The sequence below is a fragment of the Carlito syrichta genome, unplaced genomic scaffold (assembly GCF_000164805.1).
Source record: "Carlito syrichta isolate Samal-C Ts95f unplaced genomic scaffold, Tarsius_syrichta-2.0.1 Scaffold135687, whole genome shotgun sequence".
Lineage (NCBI taxonomy): Eukaryota > Metazoa > Chordata > Mammalia > Primates > Tarsiidae > Carlito > Carlito syrichta.
Genome location: NW_007079783.1, coordinates 376049 through 388889, shown reverse-complemented (window position 1 = coordinate 388889; position 12841 = coordinate 376049). Strand labels below are relative to the sequence as shown.

At 42.3% G+C, this 12841-nt stretch overlaps 1 protein-coding gene across 1 annotated transcript in view; it reads left to right on the top strand.

Annotated features, from left to right (window-relative positions):
- The window catches only part of FRAS1 (Fraser extracellular matrix complex subunit 1), a 195434-nt gene that overhangs the window by 15383 nt on the left and 167210 nt on the right, over positions 1–12841 (top strand). Inside the window, exons 4-5 of the mRNA XM_021708269.1 lie at positions 9880–10032; positions 10265–10411. Coding sequence (XP_021563944.1) covers positions 9880–10032; positions 10265–10411 — 300 coding nt within the window. The remainder of the gene's footprint in view (positions 1–9879; positions 10033–10264; positions 10412–12841) is intronic.

Sequence of the window (12841 nt, the reverse complement as noted above, 5' to 3'; positions counted from 1 at the left end):
CCTTTCCTCTGTTTCCACAGCAAAACCCCCAGCTTGTCTTTCCAAAATCACAGCCTCATTATTCCCCCTTAAAGGCTCTTCCCGACTAAAGTCTTCCATTCCTTCCTGAGAGGGGGAGGAGAGTCCTTCTTGAAGATCAGCTTTGGTGTACAAAACACACCTGATGTTCAAGCTTGTTGATGGCTTCTGCTGCCTACTGTATTAGCCGTAAATCTTCCACCCTAGTTTTTAGGCACCTGGCCTCCTTGGTCCCCGCGTGAGTGTCCAGGACTCCCACTTTGCTGGTTCTCTTCCCATACCACTGCCTTGCTCCCATGTACCCAGGTCTTCCCAGGGGTTCTTCCCTCCTGACGAGGATGTCATCAGCCAGCACGACTTGCAAGCATCAAATATGCATCCAAGTCCAAGTCCCTTTTATTCCCTTTGGATGAAATATTCTCTGGTCCTCCTTGGACACCTGTTGTATTGGGATGTGGCTTTTTTACCTGAGTATCTTGAGGGGTCCTAGAGTACCTTTCATAGTATCTCACACCCAGTTGATTTACCATAAATGTTCAGTGAAGTGAACTGCCTTTTATTTTGGAGCTAATCTGAGTAAACAGTCAATTGTATACACACCATCAAGATTCATGGGTAAGAGTGGTGCTCATGTCACCTTGCTGGCAATGGGAGCTGGCACCAAAGCTGAGTGCTTTTGCTGTCACGTTGGACACTGCCACTCACCACATCCTCATTCTCCCTGCTGCAAGCTGTTTGTTTCCGTGACTCCTACTGGACCCCCCCTCCCCCATGCCAATGCATTGGTGGGTTTGTCAATGCTGGGTATAAAGTGAAAGTCATTCTGTTGTAGTGTTTTATTCAGTAGGTTTTTAAAGGATAAAACAATAGCCACAGACACTGACAAAAGGAGAAGTTTCTTTTGGTTGGTTTTGTTTTCTTTGTTTTATAGTTTTTGTACTAATTCAGAGCCTCTAACAAAAAAACCACATGATTTCTAAGAGCTTATGGGTGGGCTGAGCCCAAAGTGATGATCAAAAGAGAAGATAGGCTGCTTCTTTTTCTTCTGCCATCCTTATGCTATTTTCTGGATTCCTGCTGTACTTATCTCACAAGCAAAGACCCATCAATTTTAAAAGTGGTATCATAATTCAAATTATACACCCTTATAGGCCTTGAGTTTGGACATTAAATCATTTTTTTTCACCTGATAAAGAACAGCTACAAGTGCTGATTATTTTAAACTCTTTCAAATGCACTTAATGTGGTTGCATTAAGAACCTAATCGACTGACAGGATATTATTAAAAATCTCACTGTGTGTCTAAATTTGTCTTTATGGGTCATTATTTATCAGGTAAGGAGTTGCTTCCTCCATAAAACCAACAGCCACAGCTATGGCTTCAGTAGTACACATTTACTTTAATATCTTCAAGCGTTTTTGACTTGGCTCCAAAGACAGGAAGTCAGTCATTCCCCTGCCATGTGCTTCCATCCATCATGATTGTGGGTAATCCTCACTGATCCTTGAAGCAGAGCCTTTATGATTTGAAGAAAGCATCACACAGTGATGACCACATGCAATTTCCTCACAGCTGCGGGGTGACATATTAGAGGATGTTGCAGCTGCTGAGTCAAAATATTAATTTTTTACCTGTTTAAATTTCTAGCATGTCTGCATGCTGCGCATATTTGGAAAACAAATGGCATCTTCTGCTTGCTTAAAAACAAGAAATGTATTTTAGCTAGAGCCAATACTCCATTTTCAGGCTGTCTTGTGATCATTAATTTGCTTGTGGAAAGTGCTAATTCACTGCATATATTAGCAAGGCGGCACATATACAAACAACAGGAATTCCATCTGCCCCCCACCTCTGCCCGCCACATCCACACAAGCTTATTATATACCAGCAACCTGAAACAGGCTAAGCATAAATGTACACCAGCTCTCTCTTCTTTCCTTGTCGCCTTAATGAGTCTTATATTTACAGATTCTTCTCTGTAATTGTGCTAGAGACAAACAAGAATTTACTTGCTGAGCAGTGATGGGAGGGCTTTGAGAGCCAGCCTCCGGAGTGGGCACTGTTTAAGCAGTTAATGGATGCACACTCACATTTCAATGTATCTGAGGTAGTCCCCTTGTTTTGATCACAGTCAGGAAGGTCAGATGCGGATGTCTTCAGACGAGACATTAATCCTTGCAAAGGCTGCTAGATTGTGGTTTGGAATTCAACTCCCTTGTTTTAGTAACTGTAGTCCCGGTACAAATTAAGCAGTGACCCTATAAACATCCTCTAACATGTCCTGCAAAGTTGTTTCAAATATCACCTTGGGCAGGAACAGACATGGTGGCGGAGTGAGGAGTGTTCTAGGGGAACTCACCCTGGAGTTTGTTGGTCTCTCTGAGAATGCTGCCATTTTCAGGACACAGTTCCTAATGGATAGATCCTACAGAGTGGGTCCAGCAAGGGTCTGTCGTTAAACAGTAGGTACCTACTGGGAACAGTTCTAGAGTTGCCCCCATCAGCCTTGTTTGTAGGCTGCATGCCCATGAACTTTGCTGTGCTTCAGGTCTTAGGAGCTCACTAGACACACAGTCTCCTCCCACAGTCCTAGAGGTGGGGTTCATAGCACCTCCTAGTGATGTTTAGGCTGTATAATTAATACATTTAACTGGCCATGGGGCTATTTTTCTTTTCATTATCTCAAGTTGTAACTGACAAGGCAGTTACAAATTGTCACACATAACCAAGTAGCACCCTTTTTCTCCTGGCCTGGATTTTGAAAACTGGGTAGTGCAGTCCACATTGACCTTTATCATAGGCCTCCAGATTCTCCACAATTTTCTAGTATTTTTACTCCAATAATTTTTTTTCTTTCATTTAACAACCATGTAGTGACTGTCTATTAGGTACTGCTGATTTGGCCAAATGCTACTTTGTTTTCCTTTTTAAAGAAGTTTTGAGAAATGACAATGATAAAGGTCTTGCCCAGTCATGCCTCGAAGACAAACCACAGGTATGTCTTTCTTCCATCTCGAGGGACATCTCAAGATCTCCATTTCAGTCACAGTAGTTTTCGTGTATTTGCATTCTATTAGTAGTACTTTTAATATGCCTAGGCGAGCATAACCCCGTTACAGTGATTCAGTGGTGGGATGTTACTAACAGAAAACAGGCTTCTCAGATGTGAGAAGGAAGGGGAGAATGGCGGGGCCTGCTTCCCTATCCCAGCAAAATTTCACACCAAGAGTGCTTGCATATTATTTGTCTGAATGGCTGGTTTTCTTCTGTGGGTCCTTCCCATGCTTTCTCTCAACATGAGTTGCCTTTCATTCAAACATTTCTCATTTAAATTTTTGATAAAAACACAAAGACCCCAGTGAGTAAACCAGTTCCCAGTTGCCTTAATGATAAAACCCAGACTCCTTTTCTAGACTTATGACATCTTCCAAAACTTGCCCAGCTGGGCCTGAGTGCTCTTCTGATGCTCTTGAAGATTCAACCATATTGGAGTTCTCTCATTTCCTTGAAGGTGGCCTGCTCTGTTCTGCTGCTGGGGGTTGGTCTGAGCTTTCCCTTTTCTGGAACCCTCTCCAAGCACCGCCCAGCTCCTCTTGCAGCCAACTCCCACTGTGTTCTTGTCTCAACTTCCTCTTGGGGTCTTCCCTGCCCCTGAACTCAGCGGGTACCCCTGTTAGGTACTTTCATGGTCCAATAACTGTCCCTGTAGCATTCTACAGAACAGGTGTGTTAGTCTCACACCAGTCCCAACCCGTGTCCACCCTATGCTTTCTTGTTGTTCAGCTTGCTGTGCCACAATCTCCAGAGCCCTGTGACACAGGACACAATTTGGAGACAGCCCTCTTTAATGTAAGAAGCACAGCCCAAGTCCACTTTTCTACTGGACTCGACTACACCGAGCTGCCTCCAACCTGTTCCATGGAAGAGGACGGCAGGGGCAAAGAAAATGGCTTCTCTGCTGCTTCCTTTCCAGGCTGAAGGGCTTCCATGCTGGGTAGGGCTATGGAAAGCGTGGGATTGTGTGGTGGAGGAAGGCCTGGTCTGTTAGTTCCAGGGCACTTTCAGGGCCTTTTGTCTTCCTCCTCTTGTGTCCTGGGTGCTACAAATGTGGCATCTTTGTAGCACTGATTCTGGTAACTTTCTCTGGGAGCACACAACAGCCCCATGCTTCCTGGCTCAATGGAGGGCAGTCACTGGATAAGGAGGGAACTCCCTGCAGATACCTCAGATTACTTGGTTATGCATATTAAATACTCAATTGTAATTATATATCCAGGGACATTCCCCCATCATGCTGAAAGTCCTGTGAGTATAGTAGCCTTTGAACATTTTGTTGTTTGAAAGGAATAAAAGACACTTTTAAAAATGCTTAACCTCACTTAATAAAAAACAATGACTTAACTCCAAGTTTTACCAACCCAATTAGCCAAGACTGTTTTACTGCTTTTTTTTTTCTGAGTCAGGGTCTCACTCTGTCACCCATGCTGGAGTAGTATGATCATGATGCTCACGTCTCACTGCAGCCTCAACCTCCCGGACTCAGGTGATCCTTCCACCTCAGCCTCCCGAGTAGCTGGGACCACAGGTGTGCACCACCACACCTGACTAATTTTTTGATTTTTTTGTAGAGATGTGGTTTCGCTATGTCACCCAGGCTGGTCTTGAACTTCTGGCCTCAAGCAATCTACCCCCCTCAGCCTCCCAAAGTCCTAGATTACAGGCATGAGCTACACCTGGCCTGTTTTACTATTTTTAAGTTTCTTAGTGCTGGAAAAATGGTGAAGAAACTGTCTCATGAATGGTTCTTGAAAATATAAATTGCTGGAAATTTTTGGAAAGAATTTGTAGCCTATTAAGAATTTTACATTGTTTTCCATGCCTTTAGTGGTTTAAAGTATATGCTCTGAAGTAAGTCTGTATATGATGTGTGTAAGCAAATGACTTCTCAGAGCCTCTATTTTCTCATCTAGAAAATAGGGATAACATTGCCTATGTCATCTCTTCAAATGAGGTTATGCATTTATAATAATTAGTACAATGCCTGATGTGTATTCAGAGCTCAATAAATGTAAGCTAAATAACATGAGTTATATTCTTTTGACATTATCCTTTAGGAAGTAATTTGGAATGCAGATATCCTTTAGGAAGTAATTTGGAATGCAGACAGATTTCTGCACAAAGATTTTATCATAACCTTAATTATAAATGTGGAGACCACTTGGAAGTAAATGTTCAAACTACAAGAAAAATGGCAATTTTTTGTTTACTCAATTCTAGAATATTATGTAGTTAAAAATGATGCTGACAGAGTCCCTAAAAACATGTGAGAATGCAGATGATATTGAGTGAAATAACTATTAGCTGGGTGCAGTGTGTGCGCCTGTAGTTCTAGCTACCTGGAGGCTAAGGCAGGAGGATTGCTTGAGCCCAGGAGTTTGAGGCCAGACGGGGCAACATAGTGAGACTGTGTCTCAAAAAAGAAAAAAAAAGTACTATATGCCCACATTTAATATCTCATTTATGTAAAAATCTATATATGTCAAATTGTATAGAAAGAGAACTAAAAAAAATCGATGTTAGTAGCCATTGACTCTGAAAGGCCATCTCAGGGTGATTTTTATGCTTTTTAAACTTTGTAAAAATATTTTTTATATTTTCTTCCATGGCTTACTTTGTAGTCAGAAAAATAAAACTTCCAGATCCCTGTGTGAACCTACTCAGCCCCCCTTCTGTGTGAATCACAATAGCCCTGGGCTTGTGCCTGAAGCCAGCTCACAGGTGGTGCCTGGTGGGACTGGCTGCTTGTAGCCTGTCTTACTGAGCTCGCTGTCTGCCCCCGGGAACCATGCTTTTCTAGTTGTAAGTCAGAACACTGGTATTAATCCTCGAGCCCTTGTTGCTCTGATTTCTGGCTTCTTTCCCTGCATGTCGTTACTCATTTTGAGGTCTCCCAAGGAACTCTCTCCTACAAAGAGATTTTGACTTCGAGCCTCTGAAGAAAAAAGTGTGTCCCAGGTTTTAGGAATTTATTTCTCTCTTTAGCTTGGTTTAATAAAAATCAGTCAACCAACTTTCAGAGCATATTTATTTAAGTGGTATTCTGTTGGGCATTGTAGATGACAGACTTGGGAAGGAAGGTTTGCACGAATGGATTAATGTGGGACCCACTCAGATTGTTGTTGTGGAATGAATCTGTTCACAGGACTGGGTGTTCAGCAGGACTTTTTAAACCATAGTATGAATACCGGTAGTGAGCAAAAAGTCAGAGTCCAACTTTCCAAGCTCAACTTGTTATAATCTCCTGTGTAAGACAGAACCATACACTAACTTGGATAAATGTGATTCCTGGAGTTGGTCCAGGACAACCTGGAGTTGGTTGTCTTATGTTTTTAGGTTTTATTTATTGCTTTTGCCTTCTGGGTACTCAGTCTATTGTATAATATGAAATGCCTGGAGTTGATCTAATACATTCTTATGTCTTAACATGAGACCATGTGAAGGAGTAAAGACCCTGAGTGATTTCAGAGTCTCTGCAACTCTTGAGCCCTTTCTATTGGCCTCTGGTATCTGTAGACCAAAGTCTGATCTAAACAACCATGTCTGGCTTGACACCTGCAGAGACATGATTAGGAAGACAGAAGAAGTTGAAGGTTGTGAGGAATTCCTACATTTATCAGTTAGCTGGAGGCAGAGAGAGAGAGCTTAACCAAGAGAAAGGCCAGGATAAATCATGCTGAGAGAGGAGGGCTGGTCAAAAGTGCTTTGTGTTGCAGAGATTTCAGGTAGGATAAGACATTAGAGGAGGCCATCAGAGACCCTTTCAAGAGCAATACCATGGTAGAATTGTGTTGGAGGCAGATTACAATGAGGTGAGGACTGGGGGGCCAGGACATTGGGTGATGAGGCAAGGCAAGAGAGGTGGTGTTTGTAGAAAAAAAGCAGTAGGTGGTGATCATGTTTGGAAATTGAGGTTAAGCAGAGTGTGAAGAGAGATGGAGGAGAAAAGGTAGAATAATGTCGAAAATTGGATCAAGATGTAGGTAGAAGAATACGCCATCTCCTTCTCCTGCGAGAAGGCGTATTCTTCTACCTACCTGCGAGAAGGAAGGAGATGGAATAAAGTGGGTCTAGATAGATGTTTTGAGGTGGAAGTGGTGAAGCTGGTGCTCATGCTTGATGCTGGAGATGAGATCCCCTGGGAGGACATGTGTGGGTAGGCAGGGTTGGGTGGTGACTTCAGAAGAGTAGCAAGGGCTCAAAAGCAACCACTGGGAGCCTGGGAAGGAGCACCATAAACCTGACTCCAACTTCCTTTAGAGATAATTAGCACACGTTACATTCCTCACTTAAGCAGAGCCCCAAGATCAGACAAATCCATAAATATTTATTTACTGTACCCACAAAATACTACAGAGATCTGTTTACTTTCTCTTCAAAGTATCCCCTTGGTGATTTTTTTTTTTCATTTCTTTAATTGCACACCAGAGAAAGCGTCTGTTAGATGCAACTGGTCTTTAGACCACAGAACACCCGCAGATCTTGTTGATGCATGCCTGAGTCCAGAGAGCTCTGTAAGCAATTGCTTGAAAGAGGAAGAGGCCATGGCATTTCAAATAGTGGAGCCTCGAATCCATAGCGTCTCCTAGGTTTCCAGTGCTAACATTTACCTATCTGTTAAGGTAATCGTAAAACACTGTCACCTTCATTTGGCCTTGCAACTTTCAAAGTTTTGTGAATTTCCCTTTGCACAGCTAGGATTGTGCTCCGGGCACTGTGAGGAGGGCATGGGAAGAGAGAACAACACATACCAGATCTGGGAAAAACAACCTCCTTATCAAATTTCCCTCTGTTGTTATTTCCTTTATAATTTACTGAAGGGGTGTAATGAGGATTAATTTAGCTCTTAGGATATCATTAATTGTTCCTAATATTGGCAAAAGTCTGCTTGTAATCTGAAACTTTACAAGTTCAGAGAAAGGGCAGGGGCTTTGAGTTTGTGTGGTGCTGGAAGAATCAGCATCTTTGAGGAGGACTCTTGGCTTAACTCCTGGGATGGCCACACAGTTCTTAAAAAGGGTTCTCATGTGGATGAGTGGGTGCCGGGTGTGACAGTGACATCTGCTCTTGTGCAAGGAAGACATCAGATGATCAGCAATTAAGAAAGTGTCACCAAGAATCTATAGAGAAAGACCCGTTTCAACAGATTTCAGGGCAGGCCGTCTATTTTACTGACATAGATTTTGCTAGATCTATATCTACAATCACTATTACAGTCTCTAAATACAGAGCCATGAGATGAAACAAGATATTTCTGGGCCCTGTGTGGTGCGTTAGCAAATGCAGACAAGTGCTTTGAATCCTGCAGGGGAAGAGGGAAAGGCCCTGCAGCGAGACCTCTTTCTTCTCTTTTTCTAGATCCAGCTCCTTTTTCATATAGGTGCATAATTCAGGATTTGTGTGGTTTCTCTTGCCTTTGGGATGAAAGGGACTTCAAGTTAAAAGCAGGTCAGAGGAAGTTTTCACCCACACGGGAAGAGGAACATGGTCAAGTTCTTTAATAAAGGATGACTATTATATGAGCAAGAACAAGAGACAGTGCTGGCTGTAGAATATAATTTGTTTTATAGCTTTAATCCCAGCTAATATGACAGAACTGCTATAAACCACGTATCCAGTCTTTTCAACTTAAAACTCACAACTCTTCTTCATAGCTTTATCTCACTAATTAAAGACTAAAATTTTCCAGCAACTCAATCCTATTAGCTCCTAGCCCCAATCCCTCCATACTGAAGGCTAAGACTGGCACGCTGACCCTGGAAGGAGCCCTGTGAGTGGAACTCTTGGCTCTTGCTTTCCCAGAGCTCTTGGGGGACATGCTGATAGTGCTGATGCTACAGCTTCTGTTAGGCTGGCATCCTCTTTGTACCCCTAGCAAGCATCTGTCCCACGGTGCCCTGTACATGAAGGTCAGTACATGGGAAAGGGATGAAAACCCAATTGTGTGCAGGGCCTGGCATTTGCTAAAAGCCTCAAACACAATGTGCTCAGATCCCCACTTGTACTACACTGATACATCCACTGATATGGTCTGGGGAACACATGGCTGCTCTTTTGCTCACCAGTGAAAACCAAGAGGCAGGGAACTGAGAGGAAAGAAGTTTATTTCTGAATTTGGAATTCAGAGAAACAAGCTGGTGTAGACTCCAAGGCCAGCTCAGCTCCTCGGATTTTAAAGTCTGTATTTATAAGCATAAGCATTGGAGTTTGCTATTGATTAACATCAAACTATACAACTTACAAAACATTCTATAAGATTCCAATTACAATTGCGTTTCGTCAATAACACTCATTGTTTGCACATTCTGGTACCAATACCAGGAACCTATTAATTTTTGTTTATCATTAACTCTAAGCAAAGGAGTTAGCAGAGCTTCCTACAAAAGAAAGCATTATTCATTGAGATACATCATTAGCCAATGGATACGAAAAAACAAAAGAGTGTACTGGTTACAGTTATAAGACTAATATAATTATATTTCTAACTTTATTGATCATATAAATGAATAACAATCTATTTTACTGACTATGTGAATACAACCATGGGTGCAGTGACTTGTCCTGTTCCAGGGAGGGTCAGCGCAGTCTTATAATTCTAAGGAATGTGGTGCCTGCAGGGCCGTAACCCTGAGCAACCAAACGTGATAACAATCATGAATTAGTGTAGTGGGTCTCTTCATCACTGCCTGTGGCCCACTCGCCCTGTCTGTGCTGCAGTGCTGGTGACTGAAATCCCTTCTGCCCATGGTTAGTGATCAGACTATGCTCACTAGCGTCTATGCCTTCTCTCTACTCACCCCCAGACTGCCACCCTCTGTGCCAGCACTGTGCAGCAAATCTTCACAATACCGGGAGCCTCTGCCTGCAGTGCCAGAATGCCCGCCACCTGCTGCTTGGGGACCACTGCATTCCCAATTGCCCTTCTGGATACTACACGGAGCGGGGCACTTGTAAAAGTGAGTGGGTGCTGGACTCAGGGGCTGGGTGGCCTTGTGTGTTTCTCTTTGGGGTGGTAGCTGAGAAGGTTTCAACTTCCCGAATCAAGAGAGATGTCAGGAAGCATGCTGTGGGACTATAAACTGGACCAGCTACTGCTCTCAGCATCGGAGATTTTGTACCTGGCATGGGGCGCCACTTTGGGAGAGCATCTGACCCTACAGTTTTTGCATGTGTCTCTCCTCTCTGCAGGATGCCATGCCTCCTGCAGAACCTGCCAGGGCAGAGGCCCTTTTTCCTGTTCCTCGTGTGATGCTGGCCTCGTTCTTTCCCACATGGGCACCTGCAGTGAAGCCTGCTTCCCGGGACACTATCTCGATGACAGCCATGTCTGCCAGCGTAGGTTTTCAAGTGAAGGTTCTCTCCTTTCCCCCCTGCTGGAGCCATGAAAGAAATGTGTGGTTCTAGCTTTCATCCTCCCACCTGGTAGCCTTTATGTTTATAAAAGGAAGAAAACTAGTCTATAATGGCATCGGCATTGGCAGATCAGGACTCAGATGTCGGCTTTATTGAAGTGCTGGGCTAGGCAGGTACAGGTTCTCCTCTGTAAGGACCAACCGTGGATCTTAGATGGGTTATTTCTACTTCTCTGTTCAAATTTATCTCATTTCAACAATAAAAGTGTTAGTCTGTTTCATCTTTATAGTTTCTGTCAGAAGTCTGATTCTATGATCCCCGGAAGAGAGCAGAACTTGTTATAGTACAGTCAGTGGACTAAGCACGTCTCTGAATTGAATTTGTTTTCTACATGTATTGGTGAATATTGACAATGTACAGGGCTGTACATGCTCCAAAATGTTCCATATCTGCCCAAACAGTAGTTATTTTGCCTTGCATGAGAGTTACCTGTATAGATGTCTTATTTCTCAGATAAGTCAAAATATGATTAATTACCTTGAGTCAGGCACAAAGAGGATAAATTAGAGAAAGAACAAATCTGCGTGAAAAAAAAAATTAGGAGATCCTTCACAGATGAAGAAACATTTGTGTTGGGCTGAGACAGCTCACTTTATTTCAATCACCAAAGTATCACTTGCAAAAAAATGTGTCATGCTTTTGAAAATGACAGTTCATATAGTGGTGATATTTCAATTTTGAGAAGGTTTGAACATGGTTTCAGGAAGTACTATGTGGAAGGAATAATAGGGTCATGGTTAGGAGAGTAGTCTCTAGAGTCAGGGAACTGAAGTTCAAATCCTTACTGCCAGTTACAGCTTTATGACCTTGAGCAAGTCAAGGAACCACAAAGTCTCACTTTCTTTTTCTATAAAATAGGAATTATAACAGTACCTGCATTTTAATGTTGTTTCTCTTAGCACAGATACTAGCAGAGAATAAGCTATCAGTGGAGATTAACCATTGTTGTTATCATCATCATCATCATTGTTGTCATCTGGAATGAGAGGCAAATAGAGCAGGAGAAGATATTTATATTTTATAGATATAAAGATAGATATTACTGTTAGTTCATTGAGATGCTTGCAAGGATTTACATTTGAAATTAAGTTACATGGAACTTACCCTTTTGCATCATCTATTGAGACACCAGAGATAAAAATATTGTTTTGGCCAATAGGAAGATTTTTTTACTTTTGGAACAAAAACTTTGCTTGGTATATATCAACTGTCTGCCAGAATCTGGAGATTCTGTAATACAAGAGACAGGAATGAAATGCCTGCATGTTCTATTTGAGAGCAAGAGAGAACTGGTGGAGAAATAGTGACTTAGATTTATGAGACTCTTCACAGTAGTAGAATCACAGAAATAAAAGTTCAAAGGAAAAAATAGAATCCCTTGTATGAAGTATAGGTGACAAAAATACATTGCATTGAAAGATGTCTCTTCTGGGAAGCTTTTCTCTTGGTGTAGGGTGGCCTCTGCACAAATGCATTTGCTATGCTACTGTGTAAATAGGATTTCATAGAATATTTCAGTTGAATTAAGAATCTCCTAACTTTAGTCCTTAGGTTTAATTTTAAGATTGAAAAAGTATGCCCCTAAGTTGGGATATTTGAGGTTCTAGTATGTAAGAAAAAAAAAAGAATAAGAATAAATCAACAATGTTCCATTCTAATGCTCATCATTATAGATAAGTATAGGTCTGTCAACTTAGAAATTGTGCAGTTAAGGGCTTTTGAGGATATATAATCAGTCTGAAAGGAGGCATTATTAGCCATTAAGGTTACAGAAATCTTTAGAAAGTTGGAATTATTAAAAGTTAAAAAATTAAGGGATAGCTGGTAAAAAGTTAAATAAGGTTCTCAATACTTGGAACCACAGTGCTTTAAAGTTGGAGGAAAACTCCAGGGTGACTGAGTCGACCTTGCACCCAGGATGGAGAGTCCTCTCTCTCAGACTCTGCAGGTGAGGAGGGAAGCCTGTCCCATTGCTGGGGAGCTGTAGTTGCTGGACAGTTATTTCTGATTGGCCCTAGAATTCCCTCTGGAGCAATATAGATAAGTCTCCCTCATTCACATGATTACCTTCAAAAGTTTGAAACTGTCACTTCCCACATGGACATCTCTACTTCAGGCAGACCTGGAGCTGATGGAGTATTTAACCAAAGGTTGATGACTATTCCTCAGACCTATGGTAGACAACAGGTCTATTTAAGAGTGAGTGAGAACCACACACGTGAGGTCCTTCATGCCTCAATGAATGATGGTCACAGCTCATCCCTGACTCGCTCACCACCTTCTTCCTACACTCCTGGCTCTCTCCATGGGATCAGTGACCTCAGAGAACTATCTGTGCTGCTCCAGGAGTGG